The sequence below is a fragment of the Pipistrellus kuhlii genome, unplaced genomic scaffold, assembly GCF_014108245.1.
Source record: "Pipistrellus kuhlii isolate mPipKuh1 unplaced genomic scaffold, mPipKuh1.p scaffold_m20_p_17, whole genome shotgun sequence".
In the NCBI taxonomy this organism is placed as follows: domain Eukaryota; kingdom Metazoa; phylum Chordata; class Mammalia; order Chiroptera; family Vespertilionidae; genus Pipistrellus; species Pipistrellus kuhlii.
In genome coordinates, this window is record NW_023425482.1 from 28,608,842 (window position 1) to 28,634,575 (window position 25,734).

The window sequence follows — 25,734 nt, forward strand, 5'->3', positions numbered from 1 at the left end:
ACCAGGGAACAGACGCTCAATGCACAGGCATGGGAATATGAAACAGACTGATGAGTCTCAGAGGGAAGGGGGGAAGGAGGAGGGCAGGAAGAGATTAATCAAAGATTTTATATGCATACTAGAGGCCTGGTGCATGAATTCATGCACCAGTGGGGTCCCTTGGCCTGGCCTCAGGAATTGGGCCAAAACTAGAAGTGCGACATCCCCTGAAGGGACCCGGATTGAGAGAGGGCACAGGCCAGGCTGAGGGACACCAACGGTGCACAAATCCGAGCACTGGGCCTCTAGTTATTTTATAAGAGAAAATTGAGATTTAAAAAAGTTAAATAATTTGTTCAAAGTCACATGGATAGTAAGAATAGAGATAGTCCGAGAGATGCAAATCAAAACAACAATGTGGTACCATCTCACACATGTCAGAATGGCTATCATCAACAAATCAACAAAGGACAAGTACTGCCAAATCCTGAATACCCATTCATTTGGTAGAAAGTGGTAGGTTAGGTCCAATTGTTTCCCATATCTTAGATGAACCGTCATTATGTATTATCTTAAAAATGTACTTTAAACAAAAATAAATAATTTTGTTTCCAATATACTGCATTTTCTTTCAATTTCTTCTATAGGTCTGGAATAGTATATTACTTTATAAACTCATTAATCATTCTTAACCTATGAAAAAATCTTTTTCAAATCCTATCTTTATAAGAGATCATTCAGATTATAGTTTCCTATAAATGTGTCAAAGTCTAAAATTTTTACATATGCCCTTTCTGTTAAAAAATGTACACTTCTATGGTAGAAAAAGTTGATTTTAACATTTGAAGTAATTATTGACTGATTAATTCTGAGTCAAATACAGACATATTTTAAAATTTCAGATCTAGGATTACTCACATAGAATACTGATTCTTGAAAACAATAAAGTAGTATTGGTTTATTTTGAGTTCTAAAATGGTACACAGACGATACCTCAAAGGAGAACAAGAATTAGGTTGCTATTGATCAGTAATTCCTAAATGTGTGAGGCAGGCTTTATTAAAAGGGTATCTATTAAAAATACAGATTCCTAATCAGTTAGCAAACTTCAGCACCATACAATAATTATACCAGGTGTACCAGTTAATAATGCAGACTTTATAATCACAGAAAACATGATAATTTCAAAGTAATGTCCATCGCTGACTCCACATTTCCTCCATCTTTCAGGTAATTTGTGAATACCGTCCCAACAGAACTTTTCTTGTTTTGAGGCAAACCATTGAGAGACCCAATTTTCCACTTCTTCGTATGTTTTGAAGTGCTGCTCAGAAACTGCACGTGCCATCAATAGGAACCCAGAACACGTGGTCATCTGAAGGAGCAAGGTCTGGTGAATACGGCGGGTGGGTTAATACTTCCCAGTCAAGTTTGAATGTGTCTTTAACTGGTGCGTCATCATGAGGCAAAATTACTTTGCCGTGTCTTCTGGCCCATTCTGGTCGTTGCACAATCAAAGCGTGTTTCAAATTAATTATTTGTTGTTGGTAATGATCAGTATTAACGGTTTCATATAATTTTAGCAGCTCACAATACACCACACCTTCCGGATCTCACCAAACGCAGAGCATTGTCTTCTCTCCGAAGCGATTTGGCCTTGTAGTCAATGTTGATGGTTGACCTGGATTAACCTATGATTTTGTGTGTTTGGGATTCTCAAAATAAATCCACTTTTCATCGCTAGTCACAACTGGATGCAAAAAAGACTCTCTTTCGTGCCATTGAAGCAACATTTTACTGATACCCTTTTAGTTTTCCATGTGTCTTTCGTTCAGTTGATATGGCACCCATTTTCCTTCCTTTAAAATCTTTCCCGTTGCTTGTAAATGATCAGAAAGTGTTTGCTGAGCAACGATTAACCTTTCTGCAAGTTGTTTTTGAGTTTGACACACATCTGCATCCAATGCTGCTTGTAATTGTTGGTCTTCAAAACTTTTTTTGGTTGACCTGGATGTTCTTTGTCTTTCACATCGAAAGCATTACTGTTAAAGCATTTAAGCCAGTGTTCACAAGTATCTTGAGATGGAGCATGTTCACCATATGATAACTTTCAGCAGCACTTTTCTTCAAAATAAAGTAATGAATTAAAACTTCCCGCAAATGCTTTTTTTTGGGCACCAAATTAGACGTTTTAGCGTAAAAATATCTATGATGTTAACACCTTCAGAAAATATGACATATGAAGTTCTGAATCTTGTTGTCAATACAACAAAATAGCATACATATCAAATCACATATATATCAACATACCGTATGTGTAATCCCATCTATTGAAAAAAATTCGCATTATTAACCAGTACACCTGGGATATCAAAACATAGCTTGGTTCCAAAAGCAAAGAGCAATTCCAAACTAAGTTTACATGTGAAATGTTAACTTATGTGAGAAGTCTAAAGCACTAGAAAACCTCTTTATACTTGGCATCTCTATTTTATTTTCAGATATAATTTATGCACTCATCTATATCCTCCCCACATATTAGTAGAGTCTGCATAATAAGCTGCAGCCTACAGAGTATCAATCTATAATTGCATCCTGTTGATTTTCTGCAAAAATTTGACAAACACTGAATCTTATCCAATTAGTTAATTTGTTGTAATTAATGCATCCAATGAACCATAAGTGAAGGAAACAAGCAAAAATACATGCACATTTTAATATTTCTTTGCAAGCCAAGTGAAAAACACTGGGGCTATTTTTAAAGTTATTAAACATAAACTTTTTCTTTTATTAACACTTAATATGGTGAGATTTCTCCTGCTTCAAGTTCATTTTAAAACTCCAGCTTATACTCATCTGGGAAAAAAACAAGTTTTCCAAGGGTTTTGTATTTTACAATAGTTAACCTTAAATTTGTGAGACTAACATTGTATTGTAGTTTGGGTAACTTGGACTATAAATTACTTCCTATTTAAGGCTTGACATCATTTTTCTCAAGAAGTTGAAATTACTTAGTTATTTCATACAAACTTATTAAGGATAAGTCATAGTAAATACATTTACTGGCACTGTTTAATCCTCTTTTAACATTTTATTTTTCAATTACAATTGACATTCAATATTAGCACAGTTCAATTTTTATTCCTAATAACCATTTTTTCTTAAAAATAAAATAAAATGGTGTTTATGTTTAAAATTATTGACAAATAGGGACATTAAAATAAAATACTTTATATCAGTGCTTCAAAGGTACGCATTTTCCCACATATTAAAGTCTATGAAATCAAGATTCACCTAATCATCAATAATATGCCAGTTTTAGTTGGCAATATTTTTTTCTTATTAATACAAAATTATTGAGTCTTATAATCAATGACATCTTAGATGCAATGAAATAAAACGCATGGCTTACTAATGTTAAATCTTACTAATACAATTTATATAAAAGTATACTTAAAAATAGAACTGTAAACTTTAATTAAATTCATAGTAGTAATGTATATATCAATACTTTCTATAGATGAATGTTTTGGATTTTCACTGAGTTTAAGTTTAGGTATTGGGAATGAAATCAATGAAACATTTTATTTGCTGGGAATTCAAAAATTATAGAATGTATTGAGACTACTAATGGCATAGGATTAAAAATACATAATAAATTTATACATACATTTTTCAAATTGCTTTTTTATTATATGCCAAAGAACAATGAAATAAGTGCTACATTTATAGTTTATTTAAACAAATAGTAAATTCCTATTATCGTGAGTACTTGCAATCAGGATCTCATTTTTCATTAATATAAACTACAAAGTGGTCATTTCCACTTACTGAATTCATCTGATTTTTCCCTCAGATTTTATTTAGACATAAATGCCCCTCTAGAGATGTGCATGTGAATATACATGTTAGTTTTTTTAATAAATACACATATATTTGATGGTAGCTAATTAATAAATGTTATTTTCCTTCTAAGGGATCCAAAAAGACTATAGCAAAAAAAGGGGATAATATAATTGAGATTATTCAATGTTTCACTGTTTTTCTTTAAAATGTGACATCATTAAATATCTACTTGAACTTGATAAACATTTCCTAATTTAGATGTTTCTGCTTTAACTAAAGGGAAAAGCTACTTCTAATATCTGATAGCTAGCATTCCTAAAACAAACAGACTAATTATCAAATTCAAAGAAAGTTTAGTCATGAAGGGCTATTACGGATTAAATGTATAGGGCCACAAGAACACTAAGTATCAAAGGCATTCTACCTATGTCAGTCTGAAAATCTATAATACAAATAAGTAAATTCTAACTGACAACATGGAAACAATTTAATTGTCACAGTTATAAACCGTAACTTAAAAATGTTTCATCATGTGATCTTCTAATATATAATTTAAAACTGAATAGAGCCTTAGGAAAATTCTACTGGAAGTCTTAGGATGAATTTTATTTTAGAATTTAAGTTTCTACTATTCCTAAACCATAGTTATATCCCTGTGGTTTCAAGAAGGATTAGCCTGCCATTTGTTTTTGATTTAACAAATCAAACTCAACCATTTATCTTTTAATATTTGAACTTTTATTCCTTCACTCATGCATTCATCCCATAAAATTCATTTCATCCACATCTATTATGTACCTACTATTCCTTAAGAAATGTCTATTTTGCTGCTATTCTACTTGAAAGGCAGCTTGTTAGAACATGATTACCAAGATATGAAGACACTACAATAGGAAAGGGTTGGTCCCACCTCTTTATTTACACCTGCCACTTGTATTTCAACCTGCATCCTTCCACATAACCATGGGCAACTCTTTCAAACTCAGGCGTATTTCAAAAGAAATTTACCTGTCCTAGGCTTGATCCCCAGTGCGGGGTGTGCAGGAGGCAGCCATCCAATGATTCTCTCTCATCATTAATGTTTCTATATCTCTCTCTCTTTCCCTTCCTCTCTGAAATCAATAAAATAAAATAAAATAAAATTATTTTAATTTACCTATCCTAAATGCTACTCTAGCTAACCTGACTAAGAGACATGCTCATATGGAAAAAGCCATTAGAAAGTTAACCTATTCTCCTAGCAACTGTTTTTGTTTTTGACTGATTTTTTTTTTTTTTTTTTAACTGACCTTATTTAGGAACAGAGCCTTAATGGAAAGAAAGCCAGGCAGGTGAGTGCGCGTTTAGGTTGGAATGAAGGGTGTGGCTCCTGGCCCTGTTTGCCTTCAACAGCTCTCTGCTCTGTATGTTTTCAGGAAATAATAGCTAGCATTTATTATATAAATCCCAGGTACTGTTCTGTTTGCTTTAAAGGTTATTAAATCATTTTATCCTCAAAATAATACCACAAGGCAAGTACTATCAGTACCCCCATTTTATGTGTAAGAAAACTAAAGGTTGAAGAGATTAAGTATTTGTTAAGTCATGCTGCTTGTAAGTCACAAAACTGGAATTTGAACAAATGCAACTGGTTCCAAAGCCAAAGAATTTGAGCACATTATTATATTGCATGCCCAATCTAACTCTCAGAACTGCTGTCAAGATTAAATTAAATTATATCAAAGTGCTCTGAAAAAGACACTCTACTCCTTGTATGGTTAAAACATTAATCTCTAAGTGTCAGAAATAATAAAAAGACTCTAAGTACACTAGCAAGCACAGGCAGTACTGGTTTTTTCAGATGAGTCTTCCTGGAGTATATAAAGTCAAACACATTGGTTAAATAAACACCAACACTGACTACACATCCACTATACTTACTGTTTACAAATTTACTTTAAAAATTTATATTTCACATTATTAATGGTTATTCTAAAATGTATTCCCGTCAGTTTTATCTGATATCGATCATTTGGTATTACCAACAGCTCAGTTCCTTCAAAACTAATGAAAAAACAACATTATATAAGAAAATGTTTAATATAGCATAAAGTGCTATTAATTAAAATGATGTAACCAAGACTATTTAAATGACTCTTTACATAAAAATGTAAAACTCAGCAAGTTCAAAATTACAAAATATAGTGGTTTATTGGAAAGCACAGAAATTATATACTTCAATTGACTAATATAGCAACTCTTGATTGTATATGAATTTCATTTCCAACTATATATTTTCCTCTAAAATGAAAATAATCATGGGCTTTGATAGTTTTACTCTAACAGCTTAATAATAATATATATGCAAGCTTCAATTTTACTTACCTGCCTACAATTTATAAATACCTCTATCAAAAAGTTCTATACTCTCATCATCACTTGTATTACTTCATTTATTTTTTTCAGTTTCCTTGCATTATAGTGTTTGTTACTGGTTTTTAAGAGCTTGTTTTATGACTAAAGATGTTAACCAAGTCTCATGCATTGCAAATGAAATATCATGTTTTTTCTTATTGAACTTGTGTATTAAATAGAATCATGTTATTTTTACAACAGTACTTTTTAGCAACTACTCAGTATCTATCCAGTACAATTATCAACTTATGTTTTCAAGAACGTTATCTGTAAAAACAAGTACTAAATTAATACTGCGCAATATTAAAATAATTTATTTTTAATCTATTTTGAACAAAAATATAAACACCACAGAATCACTCGACTGCAATAAATTATTGTTCCTTAACCATATCATTTCACATCTTTCAAAAAAAAATCCAAATTTCTCTATTATAATTTAATTATTTCTAATTTCCTCTAACGTACATTGTTTTTTCTTGAGCCCAGTTCACTTCTGATTTCTTTTGTCGCTAGCTACCCTCATTCCCAAATTTAACCTTGCTATAACTTTTCAAGTTTTCTACAAATTTCCTCATTTTATGTGTTTTTAAATATCCTTTCAAAAGTACACAAGTTTGTCCATATCTGATTTTAATTATGTTAACTTTCAATACATTAAAGGCTTAAAATATGAGGTTTTGCAAAGTAAAACTAGACATAATATTGGAAAAATAAGATCTTTCATACCAAAACCTCTAAGTATGAAAGTAATTTTAAAATTTTTATTTAAGCTATCTGCAAATAAAATATAAAATCAATACCATTAATTATTACTCTATTAGTGCAAGAGAGCACATGTTATTTAATGGTTTGGACTGAAAGGTATCAGGACCTACCAATATAATTCAATTTGGTGGTTGCATTTAAAATGCTGAGAATTAATTTGCTTAAAAAAAAAAACTGTATTAGTTCTAAATATCTACATAATGTATCAATAACTTCTTAAGCAAATGAAGATTTTCATAATAAGAGAATAATTTACTGGGTACTTTCTTGTGTGGGGGAAAAAGGAAAAAAGAAAATACTTTTCATATCAAACCTGCAGAAATAGCCAAATGTTCTGCGAAAACAATTCTAAACTATATTGACCTTAGGCTGTTTTTACTCTTGCATCTAAAACAACCAGACATATAGAAAAAATGATACTACATATTATTTTTTGAAAATGTATTAGATAATTTGTCAAATAAAAATGCCTAGGATTAATATTTCCTCCTAGAGCAATTCTTTGTCCTTGTATTTCTCTGGGAGCATTAATCCTTGCCTGTCCTCTTGATTGCATGAATTATATCCGAAACACTGTAAGAGCCGAAGGGCTGCTTACTGTTGATTACAAGTCTTAGTTTTCATGCCATTCCAGTTAGTCAAAGGTTATGAGAAAATTTTGTATTTCATGTTTCCAAAGTATAAGGTGCCCAATGGAGTATGACTAAGAGCTTAAAAGATCTTATGAAGAATTTTAATGCATATCCTGTAAAGAAAGTAAATTTGAAACTGGAACAGCAATATGGGTTTAGGTTTTTCTTTTCTGTTTTATATACAAATATTTTCGTTTAAAATTCCATTTACTAATATTAGCTAAAGAAAAAGAAAAAAAAAAAAAGCTATGTTCACAGGATGATAAATTTTAGTAGATCCCGGAATATTACCTAATTCAGTCAAAAAAGCAACCGTGTACACAGTCTCTAACAACTGAAAACTCCAAAGTGGGAGAAAACTCATCACATGCACATCAAAGGAATTAAATTTGATTCTTAACCAACTTACCCGATTTTTGACTTCTCTTTTAACTTGGAACAAGTTCTTGCTTTCTTGCTCTCTTTGTCCTTTGGCTTGGCTTTCGGCCTCCTGCCTCTCTTCTCCTCTCTCCCTTCCACTGAAGCACTAGGGAAGTTCTCTGGGCTCATGACTCGGGGAATATTGCGCTCCCCGCGCTCCTTTGCTTTGGCGATGGCCTCTGATATTATCCGGTTGGCCTTCTCTTGCTTGCTTTCTGATTCCACCTTTTTTCTCTGCTTCTTCTCGGACATGATTCTCACCTGGGTATTCTGCAACTTAGTGTATGTCCCAGAACCATCATTCTTCTTGGAAGACGGAGGCTAGAAAAGCCAAAATATTATTTATATAACATACCAGAGTACATAAAAAAGAAGATAAATATTTGAATATTTTAAATTAGGCTTAAAGAAGTAACAAACATGAGCAGATATGTGAGTGTTACAAATTGAAAATTAAAACATTTTGCTAGTCTAGAAATTAGTGTAGATATGAAATAAAAATGAAGATGAAGGACAGATAATACAGATTCACTTATATTTTCATAGCTTTCTTGATTAGTTGATTCAAATTTTACCCTATAAATATTTTATACATTTGAAAATTTTAAAAAAAGGTATTTTCTTTCTTCTTCGTTCCAGAACTCTGAAAATAATTAATACATTTAAATTAGCAATTTTAACACAGAATGGCTACTCCTATTATAATTGTTAGAAAAACAAAGCCTCTGGTTTACAAGAAACTAGAACTAGACCCTGAAACAATGAAATAATGAAATAATTTTAATGTGCAATCTAGGCAGCAACATAGCTAGTTAGTAAACATTCCCATACTTAAAATTAGAGGAAGTTTTAGTTTTTCCATGGAAGAGTTTCCCCCCCCCATATCACAATTATTTTGCTCAAGCAATTCTGGAGAGAGAAAAAACACAAGTTTTATAGTTTTATGTTAAAATTATTAATATTTAGCAATGTCACAGGAAGCAGATCAACAGCATTTTTAAAAGAATATCTTCTTGAAACACACATTCACCCACATAGAGATCACAGTTCTGTTATGTTCTTACCCGTAAACATGCCTCTGACTATAGCAAAGGGAAAAACCACCAGGAATTTCCAAACACATTTTCATGCTGATTCCAGTGGGCTTCACTGGCTATCTTTTTATCCCTGCCTCATCGAAGGTTTCATCTCAGTGCCGCAGCACTGGGAGAGGAAGGAAGGCTTAGAATCGCTCACTAAAATGCTACCTTTAGGCCTACAGGCTATAACAAATAACCAAGACTGAGGAAAACAGCAACAAGCTCAAGATGGCGATGCAGTACGACTCCCGCAGCAGCAGCCAGTAATAAGGAAGGTTATTCAATCCCATTAGCCTTTTAGCCCAAAGAACCCCTCCTCCTCCCACTCATTCAGGCTTTCACTTACCCTTCCTCTTGGCCTCTTCACTGAAGACATTTTTGGCGTCAGACAAAGGCTTGCCCTCTGCTTTCTCACCACCCCAGGCAGTGCTCAAGAAAAAAGCATTGAAAGAAGATTCCTAAATGGCCTATTTAGCAAGCTGCAACCAAGAGGTGCACAACCCTCCACAAATACACATTGTGACTGCTCAACACATTTCTGCCTGAGCAAGTTTATCTCCGCGGCTCCTCCTGTTTAGGTAGGAGAAAGGCTGTAAAGTCCTCCGGAAAAGCCGAGTCCCCTCAATGGCTATAAGCAGATAGCCAGATTCCAACAAAGCACAGAAAGAAATGCATGCACAAAGCATCAAAATGCATCAGCATGAATATTAGAGATGTCGTTAAAAATACTGACTCCTTCTGCGGAAGTAGGCCAGCAGATGGTGCTACCAGTTATTATTCCATTAGACTCTGCAATTTAACCCCCGGCGGACTGTTCTTCCCTCCCTGTAGCACGTTAACTCTCACTCTGCCGTTTCCCGCAGCCAAGTTTTTAAAAATATACATGAAAAACCAGACTTTTAAAAATTACCTGAAAACTAAAACGATGGTGTAGCTATCGCTATTAAAAAACAAAACCCAATGCAATTTTTACTGGAGAAAAACACTTTTCCTCAGGATAGCCTAAAATATTTCAAACGTAAAAATAGCTGAAGGCAATCAACGGGTTAAAGAGCAGGTCATGCAAATGAATACATAGCAAGTGACTTCTCTTTAAGAAATTAGATAAGGTCTCTTATGACTCTTCTAACAATAAGCTAACAATGCTATTTTCAAAATAGAGAAATTAAGCTATTTTCATTTAAATTCTAAAAAGAGTTTTAAAGTGAACACACCAGAGCTGTCTATAAAGAATTACCAACCACACTTAAATTTTTCCTTAAATCTGAGCACATTGATTTTCCTAAAACAAAAATATAAAATCTTCCTAACCTTTCCCCTCATAATCCATTTTAATTGCATTGCTGAGTTTTTCAGATAAATTTTTAATTTTAGTTCCTTGCTAAAAACAAGGAGCAAGTCCACCGGAATTTGTTCATCAGTACAACTTTTCCTTACATAAAAATCTGAGACTATTTTAGTAAGCAGTGTCCCTCAGTAGCTAAAACATAATTGTCACTGCTTAAAACTTAAGTTTACCTCTTTCATTGATACTAATTTCTCATTAGGTCGTGGCAAGTCATCTGTTACCTCTATAAAGAATCCTTTTAAAATTTTTTTCACTTTAGGAATCAGAAAGTATCACAACAGAGTAACATTATATGAACTGTCCCAGAGAGACCAATCGGGACTGCAAGAGAGAAAATTAAAGGCAGAGGACTGATCTAGGGGAGATAAGAGATCAACCGAAGGACTTGTATAATATACATGCATAAGTACAACCAATGGACACAAAACTCTGGGGAGGGAGGGTACGTATGGGAGGGGGAGCAATGTTAAAATATGTACACAGATAATAATTTAACTAAAAAAATCATACAGCTGAAACCGGTTTGGCTCAGTGGATAGAGCGTCGGCCTTCGGACTGAAAAGTCCCAGGTTCGATTCCAGTCGGGGGCATGTACCTTGGTTGCAGGCACACCCTAGTGGGGGATGTGCAGGAGGCAGCTGATCAATGTTTCTCTCTTATCGATGTTTCTAACTCTCTATCCCTCTCTCTTCCTCTCTATGAAAAATCAATAAAATATACATTTTTTAAAAAATCATACACACACACAAATAAATAAATAAATAAATAAATAAATAAATAAATAAATAAAGGCAGAGGACTGACACTAATGGCAAGGACAGGTTCTGAATGAGCCAAGAGGTCATCTATGTAAAAATCACAATGACCAAAAAACAAGGGCCAAAGACTTGTATTAAGTTTCCAAGTGCTTATTTTATTAGGTGTCAGGCACTATTCTAAGCATTTTGCATGTAATAACTAATTTAATCCTGAATGATAATAGGGGTATAGTGATAATGCAGTAGCAAATGGGAGACATACTCCTACAGCAGAATTACAAAATGATACAATAGAACGAAACTAAGAGCAAAGAATTCTAAAAATCATAACAATAACAAGAGATAACACTTGTTTAGTCCTTACTTTGTGCCAGGCACTATTACTAATATTAAATATATATTGATAATAGCTCAATTAATCTTTGAAACAATCCTGTGAGAGATGGACTGCTATTCCTCATTTGATAGCTGAGGATACTGAGGCATAGAGAAGTGACTTGCCCAAGATCACACAGCCACTGAATTTTTGAGCAGGGATTAAAAGGCAGAGGCAGCCCTAGTGTTTTGGCTCAGTGGATAGAGCATCGGCCTATGGACTTAAAAGTCCCAGGTTCGATTCCAGTCAAGGGCACATGCCAGCTTTGTGGATTGATCCCCAGCAGGGGGCATGCAGGAGACAGCCAGTTAATGATTCTCTTTCATCACTGATGTTTCCATCTCTCTTCCCTCTCCCTTCCTCCCTGAAATCAATAAAAATCCTATCTAATAAAGAGGGAATATGCTAATTGATCATAACTCAATAAAAAAGATGGCTGCACCCACAGTTGAGGCCAAGTTCCCATAAGGAGCCTTAATGAGCCATCAGCAGGGACCTGAGGCTACACCCTCCCCCACCCCCATGGGGCCTGACAGGGGACCCCAGGCCATGACCCCCGCCCGGCAGGGTTTGACATGGGAACCTCATGGTGCACCCCCAGTGCTGGGTCGGGGGAACTTAGACCATGCTCCTGCCCAGCAGGGCTTGAAGGGGGACCTCAAAGCACACACCCCAGCCCTGTTTGGGCTGGGGAACTTCAGGCCATGCCCCCTGTCCTGGTGCTGGGCCAGGGGACCTGAGGCTATACCCCCTGCCCGGAAGGGCTTGACAAGGGTGGGACTGGCCAGGTCTGGATCAAGCACAATTTGGGGGGTGGGGATGGCTAGGTCTGGGTCTCACACGATTTTGAGGTGCATGTGGTATGGCCCAGACTCTGACAGGAGGAAGGTTTTCATATACATTTTACTCATTTTCTTTCATCTCTGACACTTATATTTTAGAGAAAGGGCAAATAGCAATATTAAATTATTTCCTCTAATTAATCCCCTTTCAATGTGCATGAATTTTGTGCACCATGTCACTAGTATATTAAAAAAAGGCAGAGACAGCCTCATTATAAAAAGCATGCTCTTAATCACTATATCATATTTGGTTCAAATACCATAATTTAGAGGGACTAATTTGGACTTTCTCAAAATTGCAAAGAAACTAGCAATAAAGCTAGGATGAAATTTAGGTTTTATCACTGCCCTTTCCAAGATGTAGAAAACAACTATAATAGATATGGAGGGGTAGGGCTGAAGAGCTGGGAGAGTCAATATTTGGTTTCTAGAATAAGTAACTGGTACAGAAGGAAAAGGAATAGGAAATTTAGTTGATAAAGGGTGTGCATGTGTGTGTGACAAGATTAATTATTTTACACTGAATTTGAAATGGAGAGCTCCAGTAACTGGAAATTTAGAATTAGGTTCTCAGAGAGGACAGGTCTAGAATACCAGATATATTATAGAACCTTCTGCTGTTTTCTTTCAATATCCTTAACTCACTGACATGATCCACAAAACATTGTTTCGATTTCCAAAATATCTCATTTCTGTAAAGCTTTCCAATAGATTCTATTATTTTACTCAAAATCTAAATGACTTAACATTAAATCTTAATGATAGACAATAAAAGAATCTATGATTAAATATTCTTCTATTAGAATACAATATTTTAAAACTATATTCCCACATTTCAACATGGAGGAGTTAACTAAACATTTTCAATTCACACACATTCAAGGATAGCTGCTAGCCTTTTTTTAATGTTATATTTTTTCCCCTTTACTGAATATAAGCACTACTCAAATTCTGCTGAACAACTTAAATGTATTTAGTTTTGTTTTCTTCTTAGTCCAGCAGTCCTGCTGTATTAAGTTTTCCAATTATTACACTGTAGTTACTTAGGAAAATATTCTCTCGTATCCACAGAAAATATACACTAAAGTCTTTGAGGGTGATGGAACATCAGCCTTGTACTTTACAAGTATTTACAAAATGAAAGAATTTCTTTGTATTTCACTTGTGATTTTTTTCTGTAAAGTTGTCAGTCTCAAAACACCAGTTTTGTAAAAATTAAAAATAAAAACAAAATACTTTGTCCCAAAGAACCTATATGCTAAGAAAAAAAGATAAAAAAGATAAAGACATATATTAATATCATCTCTAAAATTTCTTTTTTTAAAAATATATTTTATTGATTTTTGTACAGAGAGGAAGGGAGAGAGATAGAGAGTCAGAAACATCGATGAGAGAGAGTCATCGATCAGCTGCCTCTTGCACACCCCCTACTGGGGACATGCCCGCAACCAAGGTACATGCCCTTGACCGGAATCGAACCCGAGACCTTTCAGTACCCAAGCCAATGCTCTATCCATTAAGCCAAACCAGTTCCAGCTCATCTCTAAAATTTCTAAGAAAAAGAAATTATAGCATAACATAAAGTGATATATTAATTATTTGGTAGCAACCAGGAGGAATATATAAAAGACATGGACACATTATAATACTATAATAGAAAAACTCGAGCATTTATGGTATGAGTGTTTTTCAAATCACAGGTCATGACCTAAAAGCAAGACATGTTATAAATTCAGTGTGGTCAGACTAGCATTAAAAAATGAAATAGATGAGAATGATAAAAGATGGTGTCTAACCTTTATGAATGTTAACTCTTACAAAATCAGAAAGTTTTCATACCACCCGTTATCTTCTTCACCTTCATGAAAGAATGAAGCAAAGAGATTTTGGCAAGAAACCAGAGGTGTTAAAATCTGAGGGGGAACTCAGGTCTCTTAGCTCTTGGTGGAATCATTTCCCTACCTACTCTACCCCCACACTGGGGAATTCATCCATTTTAAATATTTCAGTTGTATACAAATACTAAAAATTGTTGAATTACCAGTGTGTGGACTTAAGTGGAAATTACAAACTTCACAAGAGGAGGAGGAATGATCACATGGTGCTCTACATCTTCTATGGAGAGCACAGCTTCCTCTCGGGGGAAAAATAGATAGAAAAATAGAAGTTCTAGCTCACTACTTTAAAATATGAAGGAATAAAAGGTCTCAAATAATTAAAACAGGTATAATTCCTTAATAAGAATAAAACTCAGAACAAGGAGTTTCCAACAACACGGATAACACTGCACTGTAGCTAAACATCTTCCCAGCTGTCTCAGGAGACAGGACTCTCGGGCTGCAGGCCTGGAGGACCAGGTGGATGGAGGTCCATTAGAAGAGAATGCAAAACAGGAAAGACACAGCAAGCCTTGCACATACACTGCAGAGAAAGTAACAGAAGAAAACCACCAGTGAAACCCCAAAACTAGAAGTTTAAGGAGCTAGCAGATAAAAAGAACTAATGAGGAAACAAAAAGAAACTACAAGATGAGGATCAGGAAAAAGTGGTGACAGGAAAGGGTTAAGTGCTCTGCAGTGAAAAGCAAAGTAAATATCTCAAAGTAATGTGATATTATAAAGCTAACTTACAAGACATTTTAGGTCCCTTAAACTGTTTATGGTAAGCCAGTGTGCTAGCTTTTAATCTCCTCAAGAAGAATCGTACTAATTATATAGTTTAAAATTCATATTAAAGGAGTCTTCCAAAAACAAGAAATTTGTAGTTAATCTCAATAATGTGTCAAACATTAGTGTGGTGACTTCTTTTGTTTTTTATTTATTGCACATGATTTCCCAAGGCCCACAATCCTACACAAGCTACCTATAAAGACTTGCTTTTAAAGAGAAAAGGGGCAAAAATTGATTCAAGAGTGTATTATAAATCTGTCAGAATTCTTCTGAGTTTTACTCTTAGATTTGCTTTCAGAGTTTTTGATGAAGTGAAGCAATAATTTTTCCCCCCACTTTCTTCACATCTGTAAACTGCCATGTTCACAATAAATGGCTTATTTTCATCTTGTGACTTGTGTAGTATGCAGGTTTCTACTTGTAGCTAACAAAGACATTAATTTTTTAAGTATCATAAATTTTGAATCTTACATTAAAAAGGTAATACTATGAAAAGTATTGCTTTATCTTAATCATCCACAGAGCAGGTTAGGCAAACAGTGGATTCTCATAAAAGTTCTGTATTTTTTAAATAAGATTTATTACATGACTTACAGGAAACAGAGGGAGAAAGGAACGTGTTGTAATCCACAACATCCAGAATGTGGGAAACTCTGTAAGTGGCTCTGTTTCTTCAGCAAAGAAAATGTAAGAAACAAAACAAAGAGTTCAGAACTATAAATTAAAAAAATTCTCAAGACTAAATGTAATGCCAAAATAATAACAACAAATAGAAGAAAAAAAGAGTCACTTAAATATCAGCCAACTATAATACGTGCCCCCCCCTTTTTTTTTTTTACAAAACAAATAAAATCTTTAAAAGAATACAATGTGGCCCTTCTTTTAATTTCAACAAGTATACGTTAACTGTAAACTACAAGGGAAACTCCAACTTTGGCTATATGACTATTAAAGAAGTATAATTGTATTTCAGGTGTGAAACTAATTTCATGTTGTCTTAAATACAAAAATCTTTGCGTTATTAGATACGTAAATTGAAACATTTACATATGAAGTGGTGATTAGCAGGACAAGAAAGCTAGATGCATGTTGGAAGAAAGATAAGCAATTAAGACTGAAAAGCAATGGGTTAGATTATCAAGTGTCATAAATCACCTATAATAATAAAAGTGTAATATTAATATGCTAATTAGACCAGATGCCCTTCTGGATGACCTTCCAGATGAAGCCAGGGCTGGGAGAGAAGCAAGTGCCAGTAGCTGGGGGGAGGAAGGCCTATTCTTGCACAAATGTCATGCATCAGGCCTCTAGTGGTAAAACATCTGATCTTTATGCTGAAAGAATTAAGGAATCAGTAAATAATCACATATAGAGAAGTAACGGGATCAGATTTTTATTTTTTTTAATTTTTAAAAAAATATATTTTATTGATTTTTTTACAGAGAGGAAGGGAGAGATATAGAGAGCCAGAAACATTGATGAGAGAGAAACATCAACCAGCTGCCTCTTGCACACCCCCCACTGGGGATGTGCCCGCAACTCAGGTACATGCCCTTAGCCGGAATCGAACCCGGGACCCCTCAGTCCGCAGACCGATGCTCTACCACTGAGCCAAACCGGCTTCGGCGGGATCAGATTTTTATATCAAAATAAATATAGCTGAATACTTGACGACAAATTTACTTATTTATGAAAAAGTAATACATGAAATAAAAACATGTAATAGTCAACCATCTATTATTGTATATCAGTTTGTGTTGCTTTTTCAATACTGTATTGTTCAAAAGTTCATCTACTGCACCCAAACACAAGTATATTTTTAAAACCACAAAACCTCACCCAAATTCACTAATGACTGACAACACTAAATATATCGAATTCATCAGTCCCTAAATTACCCATAAAACTGAAAGCTATTCAAAACATATATAAAAGGCTAATGTGCAAAGTGTCCCTTGGGAATTTGACTGGGGCCACCAGGCCAGCAGGGGGAGCTGTTGGGGGCAATTAGGCTGGTGGGGGGGAGGGGCAGTGAGGGGTGACTAGGCTGGCAGGGCGGGGGGGGGGGAAGTTGGGGGTAACCAGGTCAAAGGGGGCAGTTAGGGGTGACCATGCTGCAAAGGGTGGAAGTTGGGGGTTACCAGGCCAGCAGGGAGGGCAGTAAGGAATGATCAGGCAGGCAGGCAGGTAAGCAATTAGGAGCCAGTGGTCCAGGATTGTGAGAGGAATGTCTGACTGCCGGTTTAGACCTGGGGATCGGGCATAAACCCACAGTCGGATATCCCCCAAGGGGTCCAGGATTGGAGAGGGTGCAGGCTGGGTTGAGGGGACCCCTCCCCCGTGCACGAATTCCATGCACCGGGCCTCTAATAAATAAATAAATAAAGATATATACTACTGCGTTTCCCCGAAAATAAGACCTAGCGCAACTTTGGGAGAAAAAATTAATATAAGACATTGTCTTATTTTCGAGGAAACGGGGTATAACTATTCCATTGCGACCCCTTCCTTCCCCAGATGTTTACGAACTATACCTCTAAGATGAAGTTAAGACACATACACTGAAAAGATATATCACAAAGTCAAAATGGTGGTTTGCTCTGGAAAGGAAGAAGAAAGGGAATAGATTTCAATGGTTAGCCATTATATGTGTTTTTTGTTTTTTAAAAAAAAATATATTTTATTGATTTTTGTACAGAGAGGAAGGGAGAGAGATAGAGAGTTAGAAACATCAATGAGAGAGTCATCGATCAGCTGCCTCTTGCACACCCCCATACTGGGGATATGTCTGTAACCAAGGTATATGCCCTTGACCGGAATCGAACCCAGGGCCCTTCAGTCCGCAGACCGACGCTCTATCCATTGAGCCAAACCGGTCCCGGCTATATGTGGTTTTTTTAATTAAAAAAAGATTTAAAACAAATATTACATTTGTTAAAACTATGTGGTGGGTTTATGGCTGTTACAATGCTAATTTTTATGCTTTAGCATGGTTAGAAGTAGCAACATATAGGTTTATGTTGATTCAAAGCTTAGTCTAGAAATTAATAGTTTAAATGGTTACAATATTTCCAATTCTAGTAGCTTTTAAAAAGATACTATGTAGTAGATGAATGGCTGTTGAATGTAATGTTGAAAGGACCTATGGTCATAAAACAAATACAAGGTTAGTTAATATATATATAGTCTCACATATATACATATACTAGGTAAGTTTGGGGGGGGGGAGTCAAAAGTTACACACAGATAGTTTGATTGCATCAGCACCCCCTATTCCCTGACTGTACTAGGGCCAACTGTATATTCACACATTCATACACATATTAATTGAAAATACTTAATCTTATTGGTGACTTATAATTCTGAATAATAAACTGTTATAAAAGGTGGTATTTTAATACATTTAATGTTTTATTAATAGGATTAAGGATATTCTGTATAAATTTTCATTTAAAATACTGACAAAAATAAATTCATTTTTTCTAAATATATTTTATTGATTTTTTTTTAAAGAGAGGAAAGGAGAGGGAGAGAGTTAGAAACATTGATGAGAGAGAAATATCCATGAGCTGCCTCCTGCACACCCCCTACTGGGGATGTGCCCACTACTAAGGCACATGCCCTTGACCAGAATCGAACCTGGAACCCCTCAGTCCACAGGCTGATGCTCTATATACTGAGCCAAACTGGTTAGGGCTCATTTCTTCATTTAATTAGGGTAGATTTTTTTCCTTTATAGCTCAAATTACTATGTACATTTAAATGTTTATTACTAAAATAGCTTTCAAGTATTTATAATCTTTCTCATTCTTTCACTTCAAGATAAAAGAAATTTTTTTTTTTAAATCTTCACCTGAGGATATTTTTCCATTGATTTTCAGAGAGAGTGGAAGAGAAAGGGAAAGAAGGAGAGAAATATCAATGTGAGAGAAACACATCGACTGGTTGCCTCCTGCACACGCCCTGACCAGAATCAAACTCGGGACCCTATGATCCACAGGCCAATGCTCCCTTCACTGAGCCAAACCAGCCAGAGTAAAAAAAAAAAAAAAAAAAAAATCTAAAAGATCCTTAGCAACTCATTGTCTTTCTCAAATTATGCAAAATCCTGTTTAACTTACCCCAGTCTTAGCCAGCATTTTCCCTGAAGAAAAAATAAATTCAGAAAGCACATTAAAACAGATTCTAAGAACGACAGAGGGGGAACTCATAGATATTTACAGATACATCACTGTACTTCAAAGGACATTCTGATAAGAAAATATGCAAAAAAAAAAAACCACCACAAAACTGTATGACCCTTCCCCGGCGCCAACAGAACGTGCTAGCCTCCCTCTCCTAGAACACGCTCCAGGTGCACAGGAATCTCCCCGACAGCCTCACACCCACTTGCAGAAGCGGCCTGGCTGTGTCTACTACCGAGACTTGTTCTCTCAAGGAATTCCTTGTTTGGCAAGAAATACACACTGCCCGTATGCGCCTGCATGGGCCAGAGAGAGTGAGAGAAAGGTGGGGCTTGGCTATGGAGGCGGGGGAGTCCAGTGTTCAGAGGCCCTGGAGGTGCAGGATGGAAGCGGACAAAAATGGAATGTAAATGTGGGCACTTCTGCCACACTCTGGATGTGGGACTCCAGAGAGTCCAATAATTCCAAATCCAAACCAGGACTTCTGTTTGTCAAGGAAGAAGGATAGAACATATTTAAGAATTTACTGGCTTTATACACAACATTTAAATATTTTGACATACAGTATGAGAGCTTCCATTTGTACTCTTCCTGAGACTCACAAATATTAGGACAAGCCTGCATAAAAATGAGTTAAGAAACAGTTATGTAAGAAAAAGGAACTAGGATTAGGGAATCTCTTTTATGCTATGTCACTAAAAAGCTATACACACTACATAGATATATGGGCCTCTACAACTGTAAACTTTAAAACTTGATTTATGATTAAAGTTCCTCCTAGTTCTAAAAATAAGTTTTTAAAAACCCTTAGAGAAAGAAATTATTAAATAACAAGTAGACTTTATAATTTATAAAGCACTTTCAAATTCACTGTTCATTATCACATTTACTAATCAGAAATGCCAGCAGTATAGAAATACACGTTATAGATGAGAAAACTGCAGAGAAGGTACCTTGCCTAAGACTGCTATAATGGTAGAAGGCAGGGTCAAGACTTGAACCCAGTTCACTTGACTCTAAATTCAGTGTTTTTCCCACTTTATCAAAGAGACTTACACATGAAAGCTCACTTTCAAAAGGTTAACTGTCCAACACTGGAACTGAGAAACAAATGACTGATGCCAAAATCAAAGATGAAAACGACCTAATTCCTCTCTTTCACAAACAGCTCATTTGTCCAATGACAAAAACTCATGCAATCAACTTCTGAGTCATTATGGCTCAATTCAGTAAGCGATACAACCACATGAGTAACATGAAAGTGCTGAAAGCATATGATGTAATGTAACAAACTTGATAGCGTTTTTTAAAATAAAATACAGTTAACACTTTGGAAATCAGATTACCTGATTAAAAAAAAAAACAGTGATGATTCCTTAAATACTTCATTATCTAAGATTACTATGATTTAACTTGAAATTATAAAATTATTTTATAACATTATATAATTATTTAAACAATTAAGTAAAAATACTAACTTATGTATCACAAAATCATAACTTCTTTATCTTTTCTCAATACCTACTTTCTCAAATCTGTGCTCAAGTTTTGGGTCTGTGACTTACAAGCTACTGTACCTTGAGTCTGGTTTCTTTATTTATAAATTAAGATGTCTCCAGTAACATCGTAAGATTATTGTGAGGATAAGATGTGTTGACATAAAAAGTACCTAGCACAATGTCTGGGATAAGGCTGGGGCTTACCAAACAATTGTTGAATAAATGAAAATTTTGCGGGGAATTTGCCCCCCCAAAAATTGTTGAGTTTATCATTTCACACTAGCCCACTAGGTAATTCCTAGCATGAGAAGCAGAAGAGACTAAGCAAAAATGATTTTTCTGCTCAAAGGTAAGATACTCAAACGTGTTTTTTTTTTTTATAATGTGAAGTCATAAAATAATAAAACAGTCCCTTGTTAATTCTTTAGTTAAATATTTTCTAATTGGCCTCATGGCTTATAATGGCCCCCAAAGATTCAACTGCCTAATCTCCCAAATCCCTGAATGTTACATTACCTGGCAAGGGGGAATTCAGATTGCAGATAGAATTAAGGCTGTTAATCAGCTGATCTTAAAATGGAGGAGTTTATCCTGGATTATCTCAAGGGTAGGTGGGAGAAAAAGGCGGAAGAGAGCCATGTAATGAGAGGACGGCTCTATCAGCCATTGCTGGAGTTGAAGACAGGAGACACAAGCACAGAATGTGGGCAGCCTCCATAAACTGGCAAAAGCAAGAAAATGAATTCTCTCCTAGACTTCTAGAAAGGAATGCAGCCCTGCCAATGCCTTGATGTGAGTCCATTTCAGAATTCTGACTTTCAGGACTATAAGATAGTTTATGTTCTTTAAAAACACCAAATTTGTGACAATTTGTTACAACAGTAATAAATAACTGATACCTGGCTATAGATTATGTCCAGCTTCAATATTCACATACTCTAAGGCAACAGAGGGTGATGTGGGCTCCAGAGTCCTAATGCTTACATCTGAATCCTTGGTGTGCCATTTACCAGGTGTCTGACCCTGAGCAAGCATTTAATTATCCTATCCTTCAACCCCTTATTGGGAAAACATTAAATGATAATATCTACCTCAGACTTGTTCTGAAGATTAAATGAGAAAATACATGTAAAGCCACAAACATGAGTATAGCTGCTAAATATTCATGGTTATTTGTACTTAACTATATATGTAAAAGCCTAAGCAATCAGCCAACCCTCCCTTTGGCAGGCTGGCCAGTAGCTCTGATGTACAATAACCACCAGAGGGCAGATGCAGGAGCTGCCAAGCTGCAGTCACTTGGCAGCAGTGGTTCTCGGATGTTGCACCCAGAACCAGAGAGGAGGGAGCCTGATTCCAGGGTGCATCACTTGAGAAACACCCTCTTGCAACCTGGATCCCCTCAGGGAATGTCAGAGCCAGTTTTGGCCCAATACCTGCAGGCCAGACCGAAGGACCCTACCAGTGCATGTATCCATGCACGGGGCCTCTAGGCATAATTTTGCAAGTTTTCAAAGGGAAATATGTACATTTACCTTGATTTTCTAAGAATATGTCATAGAAGCATACTTTATCTGGAAAGATATTCATCACAGTAGCCACTTCCAAAATAAACTGGTTTAACAAATTATGATATTCTGCATTATAAATTACTAAAGGCCAGGTGCACGGATTCGTGCACTGGTGGGGTCCCTCAGCCTGGCCTTCCCCTCTCGCAATCCAGGACCCCTCGGGGGATGTCAGATTAACGGTTTCAGTCCGATCCCCGCAGGTCAGGCCAAGGGACCCCACTGGTGCACTAATCTGCACCGGGCCTCTAGTATGCATATAAGATCTTTGTTTAACCTCTTCCTTCCCTCCTTCCTTCAGAGACTCATCAGTCTGTTCCATGTTTCCATGCCTGCAGGTTGAGAATCTGCCCCCTGATGGTCAGTGCGCATCACAGCTACTAGTCAAACGGTCACAAACAATAGTTTTTAGACACTGGACATCCGGCAACCCATGACAGTGATCCCTAAAAGAATGCAAGCAAATGAGCAGGGCTGACAAGAGGCGTGTTTCTCAGCTGCAGAACAGGAGAGCAGAACTCCTGGTGAAATCTCACAGCACCCCTGAGTTGAAGAGACAAAGCTTGAAGTCCAGGGAAGCCAAGGAGGCTAGTCTCTGGGGGAAGGTGTGGAGGGGAAGACCTCCAGAGATCTTCAGAAGATCCCTTCTTGAGGCTCAGATAAGTAACTGATCAGCTACCAGTTTGCAAAGCAACTACCCAAGGCCCAGGAAAAAACTGCCTGAAAGGACCTGAGATCTCTCCAAGGCCAGGCATAGTCATCTTTCCATCAGCCATAGTGAACAGCCTTCTATTTCACCAGGCAGTGGATAGAAAACATGGCTATAGTGTCAGCAGTAGGAGGAAATTGGCCCTAGACTACACACTGCTCTAGTCCAGTCTAACGAAGTTTCAAAAACAGATCTTATTAAGATACACCAATTTCCAAGAAACTGTGTTCCAAAACAAAAACTCAAGAATATTTCTGGAACGTAAAACTTGGCATCACTCAACAAGGAAAAATTCACAATGTGTTCCTCCATTCAAAAATTTCTTAGCATGCAAAAAAAGCAGGACTATACCAACCTACATTGGGGATAGAAGGGGGGGGAATCAATCAATAGAATCAGACTGAGAAATGACACAGAGAATAGACTTAGTTTATAATTAATTTAAGTAGCTAAAAAAAAAAAAAAAAAAAGGCCCTGCTTTCTTGGCTCTGCCATTCACAAAAGCAATGGACCTCAGTTGTATATTATATTATATGTACATGATATAATATGTATCTGAATAATCAAATAATTGCAGGCTGCCAAAACATTATGAAACATAAAGCTAATCTAGAAACTTAGAAGAAAACTTACTTTTAAACAGATGGGTCAAATCACTTTCCAAAACACTAAAGGGCTAAGTGAAAGTGTGAAAGTGCTAGAAACCGACAACTGAAATTGAATCAGAAATGCACAGAGAACAGCTCTGAAATTCTGACACAGACCAATGAATGGGGAAGGAGGACAATTTTCAATTTGAGCTCTTCAAATGCTAAGGATCATCTTATCCATTTTTGAGCCTAGTACACCCGGCAGGCATCTAGTAAATACTGAACAAATAAAAGCAGTAAAAATGCAACATTTCCAAAACACAGTTACATAATAAAATTCAATCATTCACAACTATACACTCCTTGCATAATTTGTACTACCTTGCATAATAAATACGCAAAGTATTACTTGCACAGTTGACTATAGCAAATTACCAGATTTTATTAAACTGAGAAGTACAGTCCAAGCCTCCTCCTGTGTCTTACTACATTTGTCCATGTTACCCACACCATCTTGTATTAAGATAAGTCCTTAATTTAAAATCATTTCAGTCCTATTACCCAGAGAAACCTGATCACCCATATAAGTATTCCAAAGACATTTTATGTTTGGAATAAAGTTTAATGGCTCGGTAGCCCCTAACACATTATTTTCAATTTCAGACATTATACTTAGAGGTGTACTAAGGGGTCTGGGAGTACACCTCTCCCACTGAATGACACCGGCCAGGGCCCAAATATCACTCAATACAAATAAAGAAACTTGAGAACAGACTTTCAAGTAAATCAAAAAATTATTCCAAACTGACTGCCCTTTACCAATATTTGAACATTCTAATAAACAAACTTTGAAACAAAAAGGTGAGACTTATGAAAGGCTTCTTATGATGGGTATGAAAAGAATTTCTCTTAAGACAGTACTATCACTATGCTTGTATTAGGGGCTCCTTCAGTTAGTTATAATTATCCTCCATTTATTCCAACTCTATTTAAGGGAGTCTTACTTCTTTGTAAACCCAGAACATGTTTAGAAAAACATGAATTAAAGAAATTTTAAATGATGACAAGATTTTAGAATAATAAAATTAAGAAGTTTATAAATTTCAAGCTTCTTAACGTTAATTATATGCCATACCATTGATTAGTCAAACTAGTCAGAAATCAACATACATAGTGAATATATGACACTAGAGTCAAATTAGCAGAGTTTTTTCCAAGGTCCAACTAAGATGCAGGATTCTCTTCCAGTAGAGGGAGCAAAATCATAATATTCTACTCAGGCCACAGCAAGAAGGGGAGGGGAAGGTTTACAAGTACCTTTTAAAATCTACTTAGACATTTTAAAAAATGTAATAAAAATACCATTTGAAACAGAACTAAAATCAACCCAAAGGAAAAGATAAAGGCTTTATCTTCTTCAAACACTTCAAGGCTTTGAAATGAGAAAATGGTCCCTAGATATTTAATTTCAAGAAATATTGCATATTTCATTGTTCACCAAATTTCATAGGTAACCAAGGTATTGAAATACTAAGAATCCTTATTTTTAAAAGATTACAGAAAACGATAAAATATTACATTAAATACATCTTCACAATATATGAATATATTCACATGACAAGAACTATAGGAAACAAAAAAAGTGTATTTCACTACCCTAAAACAATCTATTCTTTCCAATATTTTTTCACATTCATATTTTCATACTGTGATAAAAACATTTTATTAAGCACTCACTACATACTAGGCATGGTTCTAAGCACTGTTACATGTTCTATCTCTTATAGTCCTTACCAAAGCCCTATTAGATCCTATTCTTATTACTCATTTACAGATGAAACAAGTGAATCACATAGAAATTATATAAATGGCTAAAAGTCACAAGTTATTAAGCAACAGGAGCCAAGATTCTAACCCAAGTAGTCTGGTACCAAAGCCTATACTTTTTACTTTTTCTTTTTTTTTTTTATATATATTTTTATTGATTTCAGAGAGGAAGGGAGAGGGGAAGAGAGAGAAACATCAATGATGAGAGAGAATCATTGATCAGCTGCCTCCTGCACACCCGCTGGG

General features: G+C 35.7%; 1 protein-coding gene across 15 annotated transcripts in view; it reads right to left on the reverse strand.

The window, feature by feature from the left end:
- Positions 1 to 25,734, reverse strand: part of CHD9 (chromodomain helicase DNA binding protein 9) — a 143,932-nt gene that overhangs the window by 59,077 nt on the left and 59,121 nt on the right. For 12 of the 15 annotated variants that reach the window (XM_045582875.1, XM_045582868.1, XM_036440425.2 and 9 more), the window contains exon 3: positions 8,029 to 8,360. In XM_045582875.1, the coding sequence (XP_045438831.1) occupies positions 8,029 to 8,360 (332 nt within the window). Of the gene's footprint in view, positions 1 to 8,028; positions 8,361 to 9,103; positions 9,379 to 9,464; positions 9,837 to 25,734 lie in introns of those variants that run through there. The other 3 variants (XM_036440437.2, XM_036440436.2, XM_036440438.2) reach the window with 3 other exon arrangements.